Source organism: Erpetoichthys calabaricus, chromosome 14 (assembly GCF_900747795.2).
Source record: "Erpetoichthys calabaricus chromosome 14, fErpCal1.3, whole genome shotgun sequence".
Classification (NCBI taxonomy): Eukaryota; Metazoa; Chordata; class Cladistia; order Polypteriformes; family Polypteridae; genus Erpetoichthys; species Erpetoichthys calabaricus.
The window spans coordinates 35,954,305-35,979,843 of NC_041407.2; the positions used below are offsets into that span (position 1 = coordinate 35,954,305).

Sequence of the window (25,539 nt, forward strand, 5' to 3'; positions counted from 1 at the left end):
CATGGTCAACATGAAGGAATGTTTTTAGAAGAGTTCTCAATAAAAGTCCAAAGCTGGTTTGATAATTATTGAAGAGGTTAAATTTAAACTGAGCCATGTAGCTTTGATAGGGAAAATGTCCATAAGGAAGCACTCCAGAGTCCATGGGGAAGAAAAGTGTCTACAGAATATCTCAAAGAAAATATTTCTGAGTTTTCAATGTAGATGTAGTTCACATACCAAGCTTTTTCAAAATCAAAAATGGTGATACAAAGGCCCTTTCTTGAACTAAAATGGAATGACCCTAAATCAAAGTATCCACAGGACAAAAAAAAAAATGGTAGCAGCTTGTAAGGATGGGCACAGACTCGTATAAACATTTGGGGGGCAAAATTGTTATACTGCAGTATACAAGATAATCTAGCAATAGCAATGGCAATAATCATAATTAATAATCCTAATATTTGTGTTTGAGAATTATTAAACTAGTGACACAGACACAGCAAAATCTAACTAAATAATTATTACATTGCTAAATGCTGCTTTAATTCAGTGTCTAAGTATCTCTTAAATGGACCCATATTAACCCTTTGCAGTCGTATTTAATTTTCAACGTCACGCTACATTAGTCGTAATTAATTATTGAAAAAACGCCAATAATTACAGCAGTTATTTTTTTCAAGCACATAGGAATAACACAGGCCACTTTTCTCGACCAGGCGACTGTGCAAATCGGTCAGAAACTTGCAGGGCCACCAGCGGTGGCCTGACGACCTATAGCGCACTTTTTACTAAGGCCAGTTTTCTGGCCTAACGACCGCAAAGGGTTAAAACTTGCATTAAAAATCTGCAGATGTTGCTCTCCTTTGTTCATCACCATCTACAACTTGATGGACTACAATCTTTAAGTTAATCATTATACTTCAGTTTCATTGAATTTTGTAATTCTAATATATTAGGCTAGTCAGTTTATTTCAGACACCTAAAATAAATGTATATGTTTTTGATTTATGGGGCTAAATGGTAATATAATCATGTTATCATCATTGTAAGCTACCAGTTATGCTGCATTTAATAAAGAGATATGTTTTGGAAAATGCATTAATACTGCTCCTTAAAGGTGACTGATTCATCATATACAGTAATCCCTCCTCCATCGCGGGGGTTGCGTTCCAGAGCCACCCGCGAAATAAGAAAATCCGCGAAGTAGAAACCATATGTTTATATGGTTATTTTTATATTGTCATGCTTGGGTCACAGATTTGCGCAGAAACACAGGAGGTTGTAGAGAGACAGGAATGTTATTCAAACACTGCAAACAAACATTTGTCTCTTTTTCAAAAGTTTAAACTGTGCTCCATGACAAGACAGAGATGACAGTTCCGTCTCACAATTAAAAGAATGCAAACATATCTTCCTCTTCAAAGGAGTGCGTGTCAGGAGCAGTGACTGTCACAGACATAGAGAGAAAAGCAAACAAATCAATAGGGCTGTTTGGCTTTTAAGTATGCGAAGCACAGCGGCACAAAGCTGTTGAAGGCGGCAGCTCACACCCCCTCCGTCAGGAGCAGACAAAGAGAGAGAGAGATAGAGACAGACAGAGTTTGTTTTTCAATCAAAAATCAATAAGTGCCCTTCGAGCTTTTAAGTATGCAAAGTACCGTGCAGCATGTCGTTTCAGGAAGCAGCTGCACAAAAGATAGCAACGTGAAGATAATCTTTCAGCATTTTTAGACGAGCGTCCGTATCGTCTAGGTGTGTGAACAGCCCCCCTGTTCAATCCCCCTACGTCAGGATCAGAGAAAGTCAGCGCAAGAGAAAGAGAAAAGTAAGCTGGGTAGCTTCTCAGCCATCTGCCAATAGCGTCCCTTGTATGAAATCAACTGGGCAAACCAACTGAGGAAGCATGTACCAGAAATTAAAAGACCCATTGTCCGCAGAAACCCGCGAAGCAGCAAAAAATCCGCGATATATATTTAAATATGCTTACATATAAAATCCGCGATGGAGTGAAGCCGCGAAAGGCGAAGCGCGATATAGCGAGGGATTACTGTAACATAGATTCTTTTTAGAGAAATGTGAAATGAAAAAAATAAGAAAAAAAAGAAATCCTGCCAAAACTGCCCAGTTGTTATGTGCTCTCTGAAATACCACACCTCAACCGCATATTTTTCTGAAAAATATTTTGCAGAAAGAGATTCCTCTACATTATAAAAATGTCATACCATTATGTTGCTTCAAACCACTCCACATTTTTTTCCCACCAGTCCCTTCTCCTCTCTTGTTTGTGCTCCACAGTTTTCTATGTTGTGGGAGTCCAGCCCCAGACACAGACAGGCACACACCGATAGTTCCACAAAGCACACATTTATTTACACAAAAAGGTTCACAGCACACAGTGCCCTTGCACCAATCACCTACTTCTTTAAGCCTTCACCGCCTCCATTCCTCTCCGCCGAGCTCTGTCTTCTTCCTCCCGACTGCAGCTCCAGACTGGAGGGAGGCGGTCCCTTTTATATCCACCCAGACGTGCTCCAGTTGCTTTTCTGTGGCACTTCCTGGTGTGGTGGAAGTGCTGCATGAGCACCCGGAAGCACTCCGGGTGCGCTCGGTATTCCTTCCGCCAACACCTCCAGGTGTGGCAGAAGCGCTACTGTTTGAGGCTCCACAATCGTCTGGGTGCCCCCTGGCAGAGGTCATGGGCCCTTACAGGGTTGAGCTAGTGCTGGGTGGTATGACCAAAATTCTATATCACGGTATTTTTCAAAATTATACCAGTTTCACGGTATTCAACGGTATTTTTTTCCCATGCATGAGTGGATGTTAACCACATTTTCCACTGCAATTACTGCAGTAAACTGGCTACAAATAACCTATTCCACTGTCATGAGAATTGTACATTGTACAAAAAAAACATTTTAATGTGCACACAAGTATTAATACCGGTTTGCATGGCCCCATAAAGTGATAGTTTTCATGGGGGTGGCACTAATGAAGAGAAGGAATCATATTGCATTACAGTTGCAGTCAAAATATAGAACCTTTTTATTGAACAAATTTTACAAACAAGTTAAACTAAAATTTTGACAACATATTTTCAACCATCCAAAGAAACATTTAGACTTAGTAAAATATCCAGTGGTGCTTGTCAAAAGTTGTATTGCACTGAACATGTCTTAGAAAAGGAACAAATAGTAAATATTTTTTGTAAACCAACTACACTTTCTGTTAATGTTCACAACCTCTGTCCACTGACACGTTAAAATGACTTTTTAAACAACTTTACTGTCATTAAACTGCATAATATTTAAACTACTAAATAATAACAATAAAATAAATAATAGTGCAACTTCCAGTAATAATACTATTACTTCAAGACTTCAAGCCCAGGTGCATTACACAGTATTCACCAAATAAAAATAAAATAAAACAAGTGAAACTTGCTGATGACATCTTTACCAACTGAACCATCATTAAGGCAAATTGCATTAATATGGACCTTGCTTCAAGCTAAGCTGTATACATAAATAATAAAACTGCAACTTGCATTTATAATGCTATTTGTGGTATAGACCTACGGAATCGTATTAGGGCCACAGTGAAGAAAAAAAAATACGGACACAGGGAAGAAGAAAAAACTGTTTATAAAATAAACTATGAGAATAAAGTCAACATGTCGACTTTATTCTCGACATTTCCACTTTAATCTTGACGCTTATGTCGAGATTAAAGTCAACATTTTCACTTTATTCTCATAGTTTATTTTATAATTAAAGTAGAATGTCGTAAACTAGATTTCTTCCTAAAATCAATGTTTAATTTACTAGATTTTCCCAAACACCGTCATAAGTTAATGTAGCATATTAAATGCTTTGTGTTGTGTTCCCCGACCCAGTTGTTAATCACTACGCTTCTTAAACTGACTTCCTCCGCACTAAGAGGAGGCACCGGCAGCGATCACGGCACAGAATCCATTCACTTCATGATATTCCTGCTCTCTGAAAATTTAGAATGCTAAGATATATACTTATTATCATTTTCAGGATGAATTGCATTAAAGCAGGTAATAAACATGCATGGTAGTGTCGTGGTAGTGCTGCTCACTTGCAGTAAGGGGTCCCCAGGTGTACGTTCAGTGTAGTGAACTTTATGGCAGGTATGACGAGGCTCCAAAAAACTGGATGTATGAATGGGTATTGCACAGGTTTAACTTAAATATTGTGTAAATGTTGGGTTTGTGATCTGGTGGTCGGAGACACGAACACAGAATTCAATGGATGTTCTTCTGAGCGGGCTTTCTTTATTGCATGTGTGCTGTCTATCTGACGTACCAAATCCCCAGTTCCTATCCTTCCTTTTTCTTTCTCCACATAACCAATCACCACACGATAAACGTCTTTGTGAAATTAAAACTTGTTATAAACTTAGACCACGGAGTGTTCAGAACTTTAAAAAAATCTTCATTATACATAATAATACATTTTATTTATATAGCGCCTTTCCCATGCTCAAGGCACTTACAGAATATAATAAAGTACAGCAGAATATACAGTATATAGCATTGAACAAACCAGATAAATAAATAAAGAAGATTAAGACAGTAAATTCTGAAAAAAACAGACAACATAATTGATGGTCTAGCACACACATACAGGTTACATTGGCATCTTGACAGAGACGTAAACTGAGAGAAAGGTAATAAAGTCAAGTACAGCTAAAAGCCTTCCTGAACAGATGAGTTTTGAGTTGTTTTTTAAAAGAATTCATGGAGTCAGCTGACCTGATTAATTTTGGTAGGTCATTCCAGAGTCTGGGCGCTATACAGCTGAAGGCCCTGTCACCCATAGAGTGTAGATTAGTGAGGGGCACAACAAGATTACCAGAATCAGAGGACCTTAGTGGGCGGGCAGGCACATAGTGATGGAGGAGGTCACTGATGTAGTTTGGTGCGAGGTTATTTAAAGCTTTGTAGGTTATTAGTAGGATTTTATATTCGATTCTGTAGGACACAGGGAGCCAGTGAAGACGGAGCAGGATGGGTGTGATGTGCTCGCTGCTGCTGGTTCGAGTAAGGACATGTTTAATTATGCCATCCATTCAGGGTTGCGCCCATCCCAGCAAGCATTGTGTGCGAGGCAGGAGCAAATCCTGAATGCCAGCACATTGCAGAGTGAATACGAGCAAAACATATACTAGCAGGATCAATATACCATTATAAAACCCCACATCCTACATGACTTTGAAAGGAAACTGAAGCACGCCAAGTAAACCCACCAGAAAAACATGCAAATTCAAGGCAGGGTACACCCGAGACCCCCTTGCGGCAAGGCAGCAGTGCAACCTCGATACCACCATGCCCCCACATGATTAATACATGCTTTAATGCATTTCATCATGAAAATTATATCAAGTATTTATCTTAGCATTCTAAATGTTCAGGGAGCAGGAATATCATGAAGTGAATGTATTCTGTGCGGTGATTGCTGCCAGCGCATCCTCAGTACAAGAGGAAGTCAGTTTAAGAAGCACATACTGATTTAACATGGCTCGGGGAACACTTAACACAAAGCATTTAATGTGCTATATAACTTATGACGGGGTTTGAGAAAATCTAGTAAGTTAAATATTCATTTTACGATGAAGTTTAATTTACGATGTTCTACTTTAATGACAAATTACGAGAATAAAGTCAACATGTCGACTTTAATCTTGACATAAACAGCGAGAATCAAGTAGAAATGTCGAGAATAAAGTCAACATGTGGTCACACTGTTTCACAGTACCTAGGTACATTACACTGTATTGAAAAAAAATAAAACAAGTACAACTTGGCTTGTAGTATTATCCAGTAGTATAGAAACAGTATTCACAGATTTGAACATAATGGTCCACATCCGACCTTTTAAAACCACAGTATCTCCAAGCAACGGACATAACTCCTTTTTTTCAGCAAAAGTTCTTCTATGTCATCATGTTCAACTTTATTGTCTGCTACAGCTTCAGTTTCGGGAATGTTCTCTGTCCATTTTCACCGCACAATACCTCCACTACTGCATGTACTCCGTTGCATGCCTATTTAGTGGTGTAGCAGTGAAAAAGAGCCCCCGCACAACACCTCCACTATCGCATGTACTCTGTTGTATCTGTTTAGCGGTGTAGCAGTGAAAAAGGTCCCCCCTTAAACAATTTCCCACTGTGCCACGTTCCGAATGTTGTTTAGGCAGTTTAAACCGGTGTTGCGATATAAGAAAAATCCATATCATAACAAAAATAAAAAATGGTTTTCGGTATGAACCGGTATACCGCCCAGCACTAGGTTGAGCTTCCATGCTCAGACCCCGTGGCCCCCAAACCAGGCACGGTGGCTGCCCTCTCGTGGTCCTGGGGAGGCACAGTCCCTCTCCTAGTCCATCCAGGTGTTGTGACTGGGCACAGCCCCCAGCCGACAACCACAATGTACAGATTTGACAAATTAATGGTTGTCAAATCTGTCTGATGAAATACTTTTTATTAATTTTGTAGATTCATTATCAATTTCGGTACACATACAGTACATATTGGATTTGAATGTCTTTCTAAATTAATTTGAACATCCAAACACAAAAACAGGATATGAGCCATAAATTGGCCTTTAACTTCAGTCTGAATGTAACTTTACTAGCTTGTAGCAACAAGAAACTCAGACTCAGCTGATAGGAATTTTACAATGTAATTTTTACTATTACAGCTTTTCTCTAGCATTGCTCCTGGATTGGGGGTCAATTGCCTCTATGCCCCCTCCATAGATGATGCCTATACTTGCAAGTACCTGCAGGCACTAATATAGAGAATTATTAAAAATACAGTTTAATTCAAATAGCCAAATGACTAAAAACAAAAAAATAAAGCAGTGTGACCATCTAGTCCGGGAAAACCAATTTTAATCAAACAACAAATTCTTCAAATGCATTTTTCTTAATTATATGCCATACTGCATTTTGAAAGGTTAGTCGCCCTGAAACTCTCAATACTAGATTAAATTGTCACTTCCACTGTTCAGACGTCTCTATAGACAAACCTGTTTAAGTGCCTAAATACTGAAAATAGCATTTATTCAGAACTTTTCTTGAAAGTCATCCCAGTGAAAAATATTAGTAGCCTATCACAATGTTAATACTGATAATATTAATAGTTCAAGTGGTATCTTGTAGTCTTGGTCTATTAGACTAATTCTGTTTTAAAGTTCTGCTTTAGTGTTTATCTTGAGGCAACATTCCTACCCTCTGAGCAATGCAAATTCTTTTCCTCGAAGCAATGCACTGAAGTAAGTAACATAACAACTGAAATTTTATGTTATATTGAAAAGACTGTTAAAAATACAACAATGAGTCTTATAAAAAGACATTAGGATGCATTAATAAAGTATCTATCTATCTATCTATCTATCTATCTATCTATCTATCTATCTATCTATCTATCTATCTATCTATCTATCTATCTATCTATCTATCTATCTATCTATCTATCTATCTATCTATCTATCTATCTATCTATTAGTGAGACTATTTTTCAAATATTGTGCTGATATGGGCATGACAGAGACACAGCAGCCCTGTACATAATGCAAAGAAGAACAACCAGTTGCTTATCTAGAATAAAGTCTTTCTGTATTCTGACATTCTGAAGGAATGATCCTTGTTAAATGTGTACAGGTCATACTTGGCAATGTCATCAGTATCTTCAGAATTCTAGTAGTTATCAATAAAGTTGATCCAGCAGAATTCTTTCAGTAAAACACTGAAACACAAAAAAGGTTTGGGGAATCTCTGACAAACAATATTGCTGCACAATAAAAAACTGTTAAAACTTTCAGAAGTATTTAAGTGTGATGTTGGGACAGTTTAGCTGTTATCCAGCAAAACAGGCTTCATAGAGCGAATAGTTTTAAGTGGATACATTCATTAGCAGTATACTACCAAATGTATTGTTTTATGTAATTGTAAATATTTAGTATGTTTTACTGCGGTGGGTTGGCACCCTGCCCGGGATTGGTTCCTGCCTTGTGCCCTGTGTTGGCTGGGATTGGCTCCAGCACACCCCCGTGACCTGGTGTTCGGATTCAGCGGGTTGGAAAATGGATGGATGGATAGTATGTTTTAGTTTTAGTATGCATTTTCTGTAAAGATGTAATATTTGATTGTCTTCAATTTGGGTTTTTAGACCATTATGTTTATTAGAAAATGTAGCACAACAGCAGCTATCCAGTTGACTGCTGATGTGGTCTGATTTCTGGTAATGCTCAACATCTTTTTACATTATCCATCTGCTAAATCACTGGAAAACAACTCTCTTTTGTAAATTCTGCTGCATCAAAAAGGCAAATATAATTACTAAAGGCCTCAGCCCCATTTATAGTTCCAATTTTTATTTTCTGGAAAATGGTATAAGATCATTAGCATTCACACCACTAGGTTCAGGAATACTTTTATGATCTCATCACAAGGCTAACAACTACATAAGTATGTGATGTGGATTTCTTTTATGTTTTGTATGCTGTATTTAATGTGTGGTGTTGTATTCATTACCCATTGTTGGTATTAAACTACTATTGTTACAAGTCTGAGAGGGAGATAAGTAACTAAGAATCTCATTGTACTTTATGCAAATGACAATGAATTAATTATGTTGCTAGAAATTATTGCAAGCCATGCAGAAAAACAGTTCGATTGATTTAGTAAATGTAGCTGTAGGCCAGGCTTTTGAACCTTTATGTAGTATTTTTGCTGCTAGGAGTATTTATTATATTACTCTCTACTGAAGAAATCTGAAATTATTTTGGACACAACCTCCCTGATTCGGAGCTGTGTACAGAATGCGGTGGGGATGCTCAGAGACAAATGTGAGGAATCCAACCGAAGCACCAAGCGTGTGCAGATTCTGCTGGAGCTCTTGGGAGGTAGCAAAGAAAATGAAGGTAAGACAATGAAATAAACTGTAAAACTTTGTAAATCATTTAAGAGAAACTGCATAATTTTGAATTATCACTGCATCAGTTTTCTAGCAGCCTAGCATTATGCCCACCTGATTTGGAAATTTATGATTATGTATATGCTGATTGTGCTGATTGAATTATGTTACCTGTAGGGCTGCTGCTAAATGTTAAATTCTGAATTATTATTTTGTGTACTGTTAAACATAATTATTCTTCTTGTACTAATCTTGCATATCAACTGTTATGTCTTGGCTTATTTTCTTTTATATATATATAACAATGTTTTATGTGTTTGTACTGTCCTGCTGCAAACAGATTTACCTTAATAAACTACTTACCTACCTATATGTGATGTTTTGTGAAGATCTAGATCTGTTGTTTTATTTATTTTTAATTACTGTCACAAGTCTGAGGGAGACACCCATAAAATAGACTTGAATATAACAAAGCCAAAAACTTTACCTTTACTGGATTCATTCTTTATCTACAATGTATGTGTTTGTTGATAATCTGATTTTATATATATCTGTATATATATATATTTGTTCTTAATCTTCATGTTCCTCATATTTAAAGATTCAGCTCCTTCAGACTTTATTCATTTAGGTTCTGATTATTATAGATTTATAGGGTCATTATTGTCACATTAACAGAGCACATGAAGCATGAAACATATCACCATTCTCTTATTCCATGTTTAATTAGTATATGAACCTTATCTAGAAACGTTTGTCTTCTTAACTTCAAAATGAACCTCTGGTTACACTTTGAGTCACTGCTGTGGACAGTTTTGTATTCTAGATGGCAGAATCTTTTAACATTCTTCCAAAACAATAAAAACACCATATATGTTGAAAAACAATTTGCTAGAAAAAAGAGACCTGTTGCTAACATAAAAAGAAAGAGTAAGAGATGCTAAAATCGATCAAATTTGGATCTTTGACATTTATGATTTAGGATATCTTAAAGCAACTCACCATTGGTTTGCTTTTAAACTTTAATGTATGTATCCAGCAGAGATCTCTTTCTCCCTTGAATGTGTCTCTTGATGCAGAACTAAATACAATATCTTTTGTACTCAGTGGAAAATTATTACAAGAGAGAGAAATATAGTACAAAAAGAGATAGATGAGTTTAACTTGCTTTAACAAGTAACATTCATTCACAGAAACATAATGCATAACCCTGTATACATACATATTTAGGCCACAGTTGGGACACCACAGCACAGTGGAAGAATGCTGGCAAATCAGATGTCCCATCCAGCAGCAAGAATGTCACTAGTATAGTGATGCCTCTGACGTTGTGCTGGATCTTTATCATTATAAAGACTCACATAATTACATATTCATACAATTCATGTCGGAACTGTCCGGTTATTAATACCTTTATACACACTGGGTTCTGTAACAATATTGGTTAAGCATCAGCACTTCTCAAAACAACCAGCTTGTGTCCTTCACATTTTTCTGCTTATGTCCCTAACCTGACTTACAGCTGTCATTTGTCTCTCTCTTGCTGAATGATATGGATTTGTGAAATAAATTTCACAAAATACATTGGCAGAAATAATCTTCTTGCCACAGTGTTTTCTTATTGTTGGTGTTAAAGTTATAGGAACCCTTCTTTGTTGCCTTATGTTCTATTGGTAGTTTACAAGGGCACAAAATGAGAGGAACATGAAGCAAAAAATGGATTCATATAAATGGCAAAGGTCAAAATCTAGTGATCTAAACTCAAACACTGCAGACAAATTATTTATCAAAACACTGTGGACTGTAGGGGGCACCATTGAGCCCCAAACTCCAGAAGCAATTGCAGACATGTCCCAGGTTCATAGTGAATGCTTTTGATTAATAACACTACCTTTCCTCAGGCTTTATTTCCCCATGCCCAGCACAAACAAATCATTTCCTTTTCATTTTTCTTACTTCTTTTCTCTTTACTCCTCCACTAATTCCAAATGAGTGTTGCCATGCTACACTGCTGACTCCCTGGACCAAGTAGAGGGCTCTCTTTTAACTTCTGAACCAGGATTACTTCCATTGCTCAACATATTGCCTCCAGGAACCACTTCTGGGTTAAGCAGGACCACAACAGTCCTTTTACAGTCAATATACAACAGCTCTCCTGCCATTTCATCCCTCACAGCACATAGCTGAAAGCCTATCATGGAAGTTCTTTAAATATGATAAGCAAAATTCAAAGCACATACAATTTTTAATTCAGTATTAACAGTCTTAGGCCTCTCAGATGTCTACAACATCAATCTTTATAGCATTCATTTCTTTTCAGATAATGTGTACAAATAAGTGAAGTCTTCTTCTTCTTCTTTCGGCTACTCCCGTTAGGGGTTGCCACTGCGGAACATCTTCTCCATATCTTCCAGTCCTCTGCATCTTGTTCTGTTACACCCATCACCTGCATGTCCTCTCTCACCACATCCATAAACCTTCTCTTAGGCCTTCCTCTTTTCCTCTTGCCTGGCAGCTCTATCCTTAGCATCCTTGTACAAATAAGTGAACTCAATTAAGTAAAGTTTATGTGTTAATGGTAATAGATGTCATGTTTATACCAATCAACTATGCCTTCAGGGGCTGGTGTTAACTTGAAGCAACTGCCTGAAGTGTACTATGAAGGAGCTGAGCCAGTATTGCAGTGAACATGAATAGGGGGAAGATTTATAAAACTTGTGTATGTACAAAAACAGGTCAGACATGTACGTGTGCAACTTTCCACACAACACTCAGAATTTACAAAGAAAACTCAATGGGCGAACTTGCATATATTTATGCCAACTTTGACCCATGCATACACAGTATTTCAGAGAAAGTGGGAAACCATGATACCCTTTTTCATGTAGGAAAATATAGCCAAACCAGCTAAATGATGACTCATATATACACTCACCAGCCACATTATTAGGTATACTAGTTCAGCTATTTGTTAACACAAATATCTAATCAGTCAATCACATGGCAGCAACTCAATGCATTTCGGCTGGTAAACATTGTCAAGATGACCTGCTGAAGTTCAAACTGAGCATCAGAATGGGCAAGAAAGGTGATTTAAGAGACTTTGAATGTTGTATGGTTGCTGGTGTCAGCTGGGCCTTTTCTGAGTATTTCAGAAACTGCTGATCTACTGGGATTTTCAAGCAGAACCATCTCTAGGGTTTACAGAAAATGGTTTGAAAAAAGGAAAATATCCAGTGAGCGGTAGTTGTCTGGGCGAAAATGTCTTGTTGATGCCAAAGGTCAGAGGAGAATGCCCAGACTTGTTCGAGCTGATAGAAAGGCAACAGTAACTCAAATAACTACTCATTACAACCAAGGTAGATAGATAGATAGATAGATAGATAGATAGATAGATAGATAGATAGATAGATAGATAGATAGATAGATAGATAGATAGATAGATAGATAGATAGATAGATACTTTATTAATCCCAATGGGAAATTCACATTATCCAGTAGCAGTATACTGATACAATAAATAATACTAAATTAAAGATTGATAATAATAATAATGCAGGTGAAAAACAGACAATAACTTTGTATAATGTTAAGCAGCAGGAGACCACACACTAGGTACCACTCTTTTCAACTAAGAACAGGCAACTGAGGCTACATTTCTCACATACTCACCAAAATTGGACAACAGAAGATGAAAAAAGTTGCCCGGTCTGACGAATCTTGATTTCTGCTGCAACATTCTGATGGTATGTTCAGAATTTGGAGTCAACAACATGAAAACATGGATCCATCCTTACTTGTATCTACAGTTCAGGCTGGTGGTTGTGGTGTAATGATGTGGGGATATTTTCTTGGCACACTTTGGGCTCCCTAGACCATTTCAGCATTGTTGCTGACCATATCCATCCCTTTACGACTGCAGTGTACCCATCTTCTGATGGCTACTTCAAGCAGGGTAACACACCATGTCACAAAGCTCAGATCATCTCAAACTGGTTTTTTGAACATGACAGCGAGTTCACTGTACTCAAATGGCCTCCACTGTCACCAGATCTCAATCCAATAGCGCACCTTTGGGATGTGGTGGAATGGGAGGTTCACATCATGGATATGCATACATTTCAGTATGAACCAAAATCATCCCTGAGGAGTGTTTCCAGCACGTTGTGGAATCTATGCCATGAAGAATTACAGCAGATCTGAAGGCAAAAGGGGGTCCAACCCGGTACTAGCAAGGTGTACCTAATGAAATGGCCAGTGAGTGTATAATAACACATATAACTAAGTTGTTATTATAACATGCATTGACATGATACATTTATTACATTTTACAAGGGATGAATATGATATACATTCTATTTTAGTTCCCTTTTAGAATTTTTTTTCTTTTTATATAGTCTACAGGTATATTAGCTATCTGTTATAAGCTCTCAGGGAACTGAAAAAACAGATCAGGAATATCAAAGTCAAGTTTCATTTCAACATGCCTGCTGTGCTAAAAGCCATTAACCAACCGACAAGGATCAACATTCATTTTCCATATGATGCAGGTGTACAAACATAAAACACAATGTGTTTTTTTCCAATATAAAAAAGCAATTTGCAGCATTGTCTAGTTTACTTCACTCATATTTCAATAAGGGTACCTTGCAAGAATGAAGCTGCTTTAATTAACTGTAGGCAGGGGCATTACTTTAACGTACAACTCATGACAAAATGAGACTAACAAACATTGTGGGCCAGTGGCATGGATCAACCCATGAGTCATTTATTTCAAAGTAAAGTGGCTTTAACAGAAATTATGGTGCTGTACATGGTGGATGGCTTGTTGGTTAGGTAACTGGCTGAACATTCAATGTTTCTTATGGTCTATACTGTTCATTGTAACAGCAGTCATGTCACTACATGTGCCAGGTGACGGTGGTATCCAGCTCAGACACCTTACATCTTTCCCTGACCCCTAAAATGCAGAACATAGCACAGCACTTGATGTGTCAAATGGGAGGCTAGTCTACCAGCCAATGAATTACTGTAGTCTTGTAACTGCATATGTATGAGATTAATTAGCATGGTCCATATCTGGTTGTTTAAGGGTGGCAACCAGGTGGTGTTTGAGGCACTTTCACATAAATTATAACAGTAAATTGGATAGAAATGTACATACAGTATTCCAGGCTTTATAAATTGGATTTTTGTTGTTGTATACATTCTCCTGTTTTTTTGCCTTCTGCATATTTTCACTATTGGTACCTAACTTGAAGAACTCCAAAAAGAAACCAATGACTAAAATAACTCCAATCAAATTTGACTTACACAGCAGTCAGAAACTAAACTCGCACAATGCAAGAGAGAAGGCTACAGAAAAAATCCTCCTTATGTTATCTCAACTTTCCTCTCCAGTGACTGCTGGATAGTGGTCCTAGGTGTTAAACACAAGCAGATATGGGTCTCATCACCTATAAAAAGGGAACAATTATAATTCTGGTAATATAGGAGAGATATTATGTAAAGCACAGTGCAGCTTCTGGCAATGATTAGTGATGATTTTTATATGCAAACATATCTAAGTTTCTCTAAATATAAGCTTGATTGTTTCTAAAGAAGAAAATTTGGAATTTGGGTGACTAAATGCATAATTATGTGTTTATTAATAGTGAACAAACCAAGAGATTCATTTTTGAATATCCTGAAGAGAAGGCTGCATGGAATGTTGGCAGATCTGGATGAAGCAGCATTTTCAGCAAGTAACTGGGTTTTCAAGGAAGCATCAAATGTCAATGCACTTCATGAAGGGGGGACATTCAGGTGGGCCTTTGAGACAATGAAATGGGCATAAAGGGTAGATCTTCTTTGTTAGTTTTCCAGAGAAATGTAGACAAGTGTAAAATTTCCAAGAATCTTGTTGTAGAATGACATCAGGATCCAAACCTATTAAGTGGTTTTGTTTTTTATTGTGATCGGATGCCTGTGGCTTCAAACACTTTTAAATTATTTGGATAGTGGCTGATCAATATATATTAGCAATAAGACACATACGAGGGGGTACCCAAAAATAACCAAAATTGAAAAAAAAATTGTTTTCATAATTTTTACTTACTGAAACTTTAGTCCCCTTCAAAGTACTCTCCGCGTGAATTAATGCTCTTGTCTCAATGGTTTTCCCACTGGTGGAAACATTTTTGGAATTTGGATGAGGAAGATGAACATTGTCCAGTGCCTACAGCGATTTTTCTTTGACATCCTCCACGGTACAAAACACTTGCCTTTAAGTTCTTTTTTCATATGAGGGAACAAGAAAAAGTTGCAATGATCAAGATCAGGCAAGTAGGGAAGGTGGCAAGAACTCCAAGACACACAAGTCAATTCAGAAATCTCTTCAATAGTCTGATGACGATCTACATAAATTGCATTGTGAACTTTTTCAAAATATTCATCATTCCTAATTGTGGAAGGTCGGCCAGATCTTGGTTGGTCTTCAAGTGACATTTCCCCTCATTTGAAATGCGAAAAGCATTTGTAGATCTGTGTTTTACTTAAAGCTTCCTCTTTAAAAGTAGTTTCAAGCATCACTACAGTTTCAGCAGCTGTTTTCCCTAAGAGAAAACAAAATTTAACGCAGACTTGCTGTTCTTTATGATCACCCATCACAAAAATCGCAGAACATGTTTAATAAGAAGCAAGAAAAACCCACACAGAATGCCGAATGAGCAATACAAAGCAACACCACTTGGCAGACTGCCACAGAATACTGTAAGTATGCTACACCTAGCGGTGAAATTCACAACTAAGTCTAGATTGCACACCAGGTACTGATTCTGGTTATTTTTGGGTACCCCCTCATATATACTGTATAAAGGTCAAACAAGTCTGTCTTCCTATATTTCTAGTTTGCTTTACCTAATACACCTTAAACTTGAAACCATAAGCCAAACGACAATTTAGGCTTTATTTATATTTCTAATTCTTTGTCTTATCAGGCAAACTTTGTGGAAGCGCATCCAGGCTGTTGTTACTCCTTTCATGGCGCAAATTATATCTGTAATTGACAGAGACCGTAATTTGGACTTGCTAATTGATAGCAATTCTGACTTCTCTATTAAGAAACTCTGGATGGACATATTTGGAAATGAAGATTTACTTTGCATTAGCTATGAGAGATTTAATGTGATGTAAGTAGATCAGCATTTTATTCCTATAATTTTTTCTTGTCCTGCTCTTGCTACAGTTTTTCTTTGAATATCATTTTTTATTCAAGCTTCTTCATGCTACTGTATGTGTTCTTTTTGTCTTTTTTTATTTCCTATATTTTCTTTAAAGTTTCACTATGTTGGCATTTGAAGAGCATAGATAATTTAATCAGAAGGCATTAAGTAGTTATAGTAAAATGTTATAAACTTCATTTTGCTGCTGTCATCAGATAGACTATGTGTGTTATCAGTTTTTTTTACCTAATCAATTGAGAAGGGCTTGATTTTAATAATTATTTAGTTATGACAATATATATATATATATATATATATATATATATATATATATATATATATAATATATACTGCTCAAAAAATAATCAGAGTATAGTATCATGTCAATGAAACTTCTGGGATATTGATCTGGTCAGTTAAGTAGCAGAGGTGGTTGTTAATCAGTTTCAGCTGCTTTGGTGTTAATGAAATTAACAAAACAGGTGCACTAGTGGGGCAACAATGAGATGACCTCCAAAACAGGAATGATTTAACAGGTGGAGGCCACTGACATTTTTTCCCTCCTCATCTTTTCTGACTGATTCTTCGCTAGTTTTGCATTTGGCTATGGTCAGTGTCACTACTGGTAGCATGAGGTGATACCTGGACTCTACAGAGGTTGCACAGGTAATCCATCTTCTCCAGGATGGCACATCAATATGTGCCAATTCCAGAAGGTTTGCTGTGTCTCCCAGCACAGTCTCAATGGCATGCAGGAGATTCCAGGAGACAGGCAGGTACTCTAGGAGATCTGGACAGGGCCCCTCATAGAAGGTCCTTAACTGGTATCTGCTGTTTTGGGCAAGGAACTGGATGAGCACTGCCACAGCCCTACAAAATGACCTCCAGCAGGCCACTGGTGTGAATGTCTCTGACCAAACAATCAGAAACAGACACCTCTAGTGGGCCCTGTGCTCACTGCCCGGTACAGTGGAGCTCAATTGGCATTTGCCATAGAATACTAGAATTGGCAGGTCTACCACTGGCACCCTGTGCTTTTCACAGATGAGAGCAGGATCACCCTGAGCACATGTGATGGACGTAAAAGGGTCTGGAGGAGCTGTGGTGAACGTTATGCTGCCTGTAACATCATTCAGCATGATTGGTTTGGTGGTGGGTTAGTGATGGTCTGGAGAAGCATATCCATGGAGACCTCTACGGGCTCAACAATGGCACCTTGACTGCCGTTAAGTATCGGGATGAAATCCCGGGACCCATTATCAGACCCTACGTTGGTGCAATGGGTCCTGGGTTCCTCCTGGTGCCTAGAGTTCCTGGAGGATAAAGGAATTGATACCATTGACTGGCCCCCATGCTCGCCTGACCTAAATCCAATAGAACACCTCTTGGAGCAGTTTATATATATATATATATATATATATATATTGTGGGGAACAGCCCGGACACAGACAGGTAGACACGATGGTTTCACCCAACACACGTTTATTATACATAATTATTTACAACGGTGAGCACAAACCCAGTGCCGCAGCACCAATCACCCCTCAAGTCCTTGGCCACAACACAATGCCTTCTCACAGTCTCTGGTCTGCCTCCACTCCTCTCCACCAACCTTCGTCTACTTCCACCCGACTCTTGCCAATGACTGGATGGAGGTGGCCCCTTTTATCCACCCCGGATGGACTCCAGGTGCATCCCAATGAGCTTCTGTGGCCACACCCCTGTGTGGCGGAAGCTCTGGTGGTGTATCCGGAAGTCCTCCGGGTGTCCCCAATCCTCTTCCCCCCAGCACTTCCGGGTGTGGTGGAAGTGCTGATGTCCAGGGCTTCCAAGGCATCGGGGCGCCCCCTGGCAGTGACCACGTGGCCCCCACAGAAACCAGGGAGGACGCCCCCTCGTGTTCTGGAGGAGGCACAAGCCCTCCTCCGGTCCTCCTGGGCATCCCGGCCGGGTACCACAATATATATATATATAATATATATATATTGCTGCAGATGACCGAGGGTCACATATTGGGGATACGAGAGTGTGACCCCCCCCCTGGAGCACATTGGCCATCACTACCAGGGGGCGCCTGGACAATTCCAGAGCCCTGGACAGCAGCACGTCTGCCACAAGTGCTACAGGAAGACCATCAACGAGCACCTGGAACACTTCCGGGTACAATATAAAAGGGGACGCCTCACTCCATTCGGCAAAAGATAGAGCTTGTGGGAGAGGAGTGAAGGCAGTGAAACAATAGAGAAGGAGAAAAGACAAAGAGAAGGACAAAAAGGGAAAAGGACTGAGCAATAGTGCTGTGGGTGATTGTGCACGGTACTTTTAAAGAAGATAAAAATTAAACGTGTATGCTTATGCAATCTGTGTAAGGTTTAAGTGAGATTCTGTCAGTTTACTGTTGTTTGGATTCCCACTCTTTAAATACTGTATAATGTTGGGTAGGAACTTCATTTAAGTGTCAGTTTTGAAGATCACACTGAAGTAGTCATATGTTCATTATGCTAATGTATTCAAATTGAAGATTGGCTTAGCATAACAACAAACACCTTATTTTCTTTCCATTCAGTATTAACTAGTGTTAAATTAATTCACAGCTGATTAATTCCAACGATGTAACTGTTACTTTTGTGTAAGTAATTGTAAAATAGTTCCTAGGAAAAATGTTAGCTCTATTGTTATTTTGTATACAAGGCTGTTGTTTACTGTGCCTGGCACATGGGAGTTTTTAGTTTCTAATAATAATATAATGTATTATGCTTGGGCGGCACGGTGGCGCAGTGGGTAGCACTGCTGCCTCGCAGTTGGGAGATCTGGGGACCCGGGTTCACTTCCCGGGTCCTCCCTGCGTGGAGTTTGCATGTTCTCCCCGTGTCTGCGTGGGTTTCCTCCGGGCACTCCGGTTTCCTCCCACAGTCCAGAGACATGCAGGTTCGGTGGATTGGAGATTCTAAATTGGCCCTAGTGTGTGCTTGGTGTGTGGGTGTGTTTGTGTGTGTCCTGCGGTGGGTTGGCACCCTGCCCGGGATTGGTTTCCTGCCTTGTTCCCTGTGTTGGCTGGGATTGGCTCCAGCAGACCCCCGTGACCCTGTGTTCGGATTCAGCGGGTTGGAAAATGGATGGATGGATGGATGTATTATGCTTGACCTTTTATTTAAGTTTCATAAAATATTGCAGTTAATTCCACAATATGTCAGCATCCTCCTTGTAAACTTGTAACTTATGGCAACAAATAACCTTATGAAAAAGTGTGAAAGTCCAGTGGTAATTATTGCTGGGTATTTTCTGAAAGTTTACTGCAGTGCAATTCTTCAAACTAACATGCTTCATGGTGCTAGTGTACAGCAATTCAGTTGCTGAAAAGGGCGGGATTTGCATGTTGAATGGATGGAGTGTAGTGGTGATGCTGCACAAAGCTGGAGACTGACACTGAAATCAGCTGACATCACCCGGGAAGTGCACCACTTACAGTGGTCCGGGATGAACTATGCATGGCTGACAGATGGAGTTATCCATTTAGCTAATGCTTCAAAGCAATCACCGATAGTTCACCACAGCACAAATATTCGAACTGAAGTGTTTTGTGGTGGTAGTTCACAGCAATTCAGGTGTTAAGGTATGCCAGTATGCTTAATCACTGCTTTTTTTGAGGGCAGAAACTATAAGTTTTATGTTGAACAAAAGCCAGAATTAAAAAGAAATGACACTACACTTCAGCATTTCAAAAAATAGAGTAAAAAGCATTGAACAGAGATACTGCAGAAGTTAACTGAAGATGGTAGTTTAGAAGGACGGAGAATGGTGCATGAATTTTGTAAATTATTCTGAAGGTACAGAAAAAAATCACAGATTACTGTGATGGTTTCCTACATCCTACAGTTTAGGGAGTCTTAGCTTAAACCAGGGCTGAAAAAGCCTCACACAAAACACAGGTTTTTATCCGTTCAACATACGTAAGCTGGCACCCGTAAGTGCACTGCTTCATGCATATGGAAGACTCAACAAAGTGTACCAAATACACTGTTGTATGCAGTGGCATATTATTATATTAAACTACATATGTAAAAATTAAATGTAGGCAAAGAAAATCAAAAATGACTGCATGCAGCACTATGGAAGAAATTTACGAGCATCCCCCATTGAGCATCCCATATAGGCAGTAAACATAGGCAAGAGAAAGCATCAATCATTCTTCTTTAAGTCTTGCAAGAGGTAACATCTACAGCGCAAGCAACTTATTAGCAAGTGTTACAAAGGAGGGGAAAACTTATAACATGATTGGTTACACCTAGTTGCTAATGGGACATGACAAATGTTAATACCTTAAATAACTACAATTAACCCAGTCCACTAGGTTGATTGATAGTATCGCCAGCTTAAAAGTATGTGACCTTAAAAATGTGTCCAACAGTATGCTATGTGGAAAGGGTTTGCATGTTCATTCTGTTTCTCAAGGTCTGTGAGACAAGATTTGTTACCATTGCAGCTTCACAGATCTAGCATCCTGGGATAAAGTCTCCCTTATTATGGTCTATGTAAAGTTTCCACCATCCCCCTATCTCTGTGTTGGTATTCTGGTTAATGCGCTAGTTGACACGATGACTTGGCAGCACTATTGCCCATACACTTATTCTGTGGCTGTCAAAAACTAGTACCCTACAGGACATTTTGTAAGTAGCATATTCTTCTTATTTTTGATTTCTCTAACACTAATAACATAAATATGCACCAGGAGCAGGTGTTTGGCTTTCCTATTGTAGGACAGGTTGAATGGCATTTCTTTTCCCCTCTGCCTAATAGGTGCAGAAACTGAATTGACCTACTCCAAGTATTGACTAAACTTGCCCATTACTAAATTTGCTCATTGCACCATCAGGGAGAAGGGAGAAAAAACAATGTGTTACTGAAAATAACAATATATTGCTATTGTTGAAATATTTTTACCTGGACTTGACTTGCATTTTCTAAATATTGGACCACACTCAAAGTTAAAAAAAATAACAGATTCTGAAATTACCAAATTCACTTATTTTTTTTGGAGCCACAAGTACCTGACCTGATGCAGGACAATAGGCCTGATGCTATGTATCTGGATGCCCATCACTTGTGACCTTAAAAATGCCAAATGGTTTTCTAGTGTGTGCAATTCATCAACTTCTTGGCAGTTCATTGTTACTAAACTCTTTTATTTTGCCCTTCTTCTAAGGGAAAATGAAGAAGCTCTGTATGTAGATTCCCCTATTACAGTGTATGATTCAAAACTGCAGTTAAGGGACAGGCCAACTATACAGAGCATACCATATACCACCACATTGATCTTTCTGATTTTCTTGTGTTGGCAATTCATCACCCTCTGATAGTTTATCTTTACTAAACTCCTGAAATTTGCCCTTCCTCACAAAGAGGGACAAGCTCTGTATTTAGATATTCCTATTAGAAGTCAAAACAGTGGTAAATGTAAAAACTAGCCATGTAAAACATAGCTCATGACATTGTGTTGATCCTTGAGGGTGTCAATACTTCTTATTGTCATACATCAGCATTTGCATTATTTCATACTGATTTTTTACCAGTTTCCCACAGGAAAAAGTACATTTTGCTATTAAAAGACAGAAAAACGTGACTTTGAATACACAGAAATGTGTTCTATAATTGCTTTTTAATTCCAAGACTTCCAAATTAACTACTTTGAGGAACTGTCTTCATTCTATAGTTTGATTTAAGTGGAATTATTTGCGTTGTGGGCTAATAGCACATCCAGTGAGTCCATTCAAAACTTCAGTTTTGCTCATTCTTTGTTGAAATCTTTTATTGATTGAAATTTATGATTGTGGTGGATTCCATATTCAGGTGTGGTGACCTGGCGTCTCCACTGTTCCTTGTGAAATGGAACAATACCTGAGAGAAAATAGGGTGGGTAAATGAAACTGGTTGGGTTTTTCTGTTTTTATAGTCAGTTTTTGCTGTTACTTTTTATTCATTCTTTGATCATATTATGTGGCATGATAGTACTGTATATTGTGTCAATGCCTGTAATGTGATTCCTAAAAAGAAATAAATATATGTATGCTTTATTGTCCTGTTCCCATGCAAGCATTTATTTGTATTTTACTTTTCAGTTAAATGTTCTTTTTTAATTATATATATATTTTATTCTTTCAGTTCTGAATCCAAAACAATTCTTGTACAGAATTACATGAATCTGGAGAATACATACTGCACTATGCCATTTAGTTGGAAGGCCAAACATTGTCTTGATGATCTCTGGACATATGTTCTTCAATGGAAAGGTAAACATTGATCTTCTTTAAAGGTGAAATTTATTTTGTTATTATAGCTTTGCATATGCTGTTAAACTGGTGAAACTATGATACAGTGGATTCAGAAAGTATTTAGATAACTTCACTTTCTACACACTTTATTTTGTTGTAGGTTTAATTTTAAATGGATATATTCACCAGTATTGCCAATCAATCTACACTCAAAAGCCCATAATGACAAATTAAAAACGAGTTTTCAGAAAACTTAGCAAATTTATTAAAAATCAAAAACTGAAATCTCTCATTCGTATGGTATTCAGTATTCAGACCATTATTTCAATACTTTGTAGAACCCCTTCTGTCATTAATTACAGATTCATGTCATCTTAGTTAAGTCTCTACAAGCTTTGCACACCTGGATTTGGGCAGTTTATCCCAATCTTCCTAGCAGATTGTTTCAAACTCTGTCAAATTGGAAGGGAGGCATCTGCAAATTGCCATATTCAGGTCTCTTCACAGATGTTCTATGAAGTTTAAGTCTGAGTATTGGCTGAGCCACTCAAGGACAGTGAGAGACTTGTCCCAAAGCCACTCCAGTTTTGTCTTGGTTGTATGTTTCAGGCCTTAGTCATGCTAAAAGGTGAACCATCAACAAAGTATTGTTTTCTTCAAGGATCTCTTTGTATTTGGCTACATTCATACTTCCCTCAATTATAACCAGTCTCACTGTCCCAACCACTAAGAAGCTCAGACCATAGAATCAATTTCCTCATGCTTGCAGTGTCTTTTAAATGCCATTTGGAAAACTCCAAGAACACTCTCGATAACTAAATAGGTCTGCAAAATTGGACTGTCTTATCCTTAATACTGTATTTTACTGTTCTGTTTTACAGTCTGAGTTTCTTTTTTGTTGCGTACATTAATATTTCCAAAGCAAGTCAGCAAAACATAAGTTATGACAGACTTTTTTCTAAATTTATAAAAGAGATCACCTAATGTTAAAATTTGCAGTAAAAACATTCATCTGTGTTAGAACAGCAGAGGTGCTGTTGTCCCTTTTTTGCAGACTACCTGTGTTTGAGTTTTGAGTCTATGATTAATCCCTGATATTTATAACTATCAACAATTATTGCTGCCTGATCGTTGATTATTGTTTCTTGTAGGGAAATTATGTTTTTTACTAAAATTAATTCTTAGTTCTTTAGTGTTTGTAATGTTAATCGGTAGAAAAGATTCATCATACCAGTTTAAAAAAATTAATCTACCACTTTATGACTGATTTAATTTTATTAAGCAAGCTTAAATCACTGAGTCAGATTTGCTGCAACAACTGTTAGTATAGAAAATGAGTAAAAGAGGTGGACCCTGTGGATGACTACAGCATGTCAGACAAACAACCACATACTTTTACTCTTTAAGTCTTCTTAATCAGCTACCTTAACAATTTTAAGTTTAAACAAAAATCTATAAGAAGCCTCGCTGCAAGAAGTTAGGACTGGATGGTATTTAAAAGCTGATAAGAGGTCTACAGTAAAAACAGATGCATCACATGAGGCTTGATGCTCTCCAAGTGGTTATATAACAGATGAAGCAAAGTAACAATAACTTCCTGTGATAAGTTGTGTCAAGGTGGGACCTAATAAGTGCAGTGTTCTGTGACTCCATACCCTGGACTTCTAGATTTGTCATGCGTTGAGTTTTTTCCTTCACTGCTACCTCCGGATGGGTCCAGAGTCCATCCCATAACCGAACCCACCCTTTTAATTAGCTTGTTGATTCAGTGGACTTCTTCTGAAGTGATGTTACTTGCCCAGTACACCACAACATAGAAAATCTCACTGGCAATCATAGAGTTACAGAAGACATGAAGGAAGGATGTCATTATCTACATTAAATAAAAACAGTTTCCTAACAAGAAAGATGAGTCTGCAGTTCATCTGTGTTATGAATAATTTTATCCTGTCATTGATGTGGAACCCCAACTACTTGTAGCAGTGCACCACCCCTGCATCTAGTCCTTGAATAGTGACTGGACATAGAAGCTATTTGGTGCAGAGAAAAAACAGTTTTTTGGTTTTGCTGATGTTAAGGTGCAGACAGTTTTCTTTGCACCAAGAAACAAAGTTCTTCACTGAGTCCTATACTCTGTCTCATCACCCTTATCAATACACCCCATAAGTGCAGAGTCATCTGAGGATTTGTGTAAAAGACATGACCCGATGTTATATTTATAGTCTGAGGTGTACTAGTACACAGAGTAAAGAGAAAATGAGACAGGACTGTTCCCTGTGGTGATCCAGTGTTGCTCACATTTGAATCAGAAACACAGACCTTGAGTCTCACAAACTGCAATCTGCTAGACAGAGAGTTCATTATCCAGGACACCACAGAACCATCCACCTTCATATTTCTGAGCTTAGCCATTAACATGGATGGCTGGATGGCAAAAAGAGAAATAAAAAAAATAATCATCACAGTGCTACCAGCTTTGTCCAGGTGAGAAGAAGCCTTATGGAGAAGATACATAATTGTATCCTTTACTCCAATCTTTGTCCAATAGGCAAACTGCAGTGGGTCCAGGTGGTCTACCATAACAGAACTCATATAATCTAGGACCAGCCTCTGAAAGGTCTTCCTGATGTGAGGTATAAGTGCCATTACCTATAGCTATTATTGAAGAGGTGCCTGCCATCTTTGGAACAGGAACAATGCAGGATGTTTTATACAGTGGCACTTTCTTGATATTAATTAATACAATAATTAATTACCAGTTTTGCCTTTGGCAATAAAATAATTAATTAGACATTTTAATAAGGCTTCCACATTTTCCCTACCTTTCTCTACACATGGGGAGTTTCTGGCTCTTAGATAAATGTAAGTGAAGCATGCCTGACAGATGAAACTGAAATATATACAACACAGAAGAAGCAGTTATTTGATCAGTTAGAAGATTTCTGAATTTTTGGATTTTACATGCTTTTGTTTAGTGTTTTAATTTTGCAATTTTAGTGTAATGTCACAGTCAGCTTACCCTTTTTTAATACACAAGTCATACTCTATGTCTCTTACTCAATAACAGGTAAATATGAGAAATCAGGTCTTTAGTTGGCTGTTTACTAGCCACTTAGATTGCTAATTTAATAAGTTTCATCATA

At 38.1% G+C, this 25,539-nt stretch overlaps 1 protein-coding gene across 1 annotated transcript in view; it reads left to right on the forward strand.

The window, feature by feature from the left end:
• Positions 1 to 25,539, forward strand: part of LOC114664444 (E3 ubiquitin-protein ligase rnf213-alpha-like) — a 282,755-nt gene that overhangs the window by 138,350 nt on the left and 118,866 nt on the right. The window contains exons 20-23 of the mRNA XM_051918957.1: positions 8,779 to 8,932; positions 14,580 to 14,730; positions 15,903 to 16,094; positions 22,287 to 22,414. Of these exons, the coding sequence (XP_051774917.1) occupies positions 8,779 to 8,932; positions 14,580 to 14,730; positions 15,903 to 16,094; positions 22,287 to 22,414 (625 nt within the window). The remainder of the gene's footprint in view (positions 1 to 8,778; positions 8,933 to 14,579; positions 14,731 to 15,902; positions 16,095 to 22,286; positions 22,415 to 25,539) is intronic.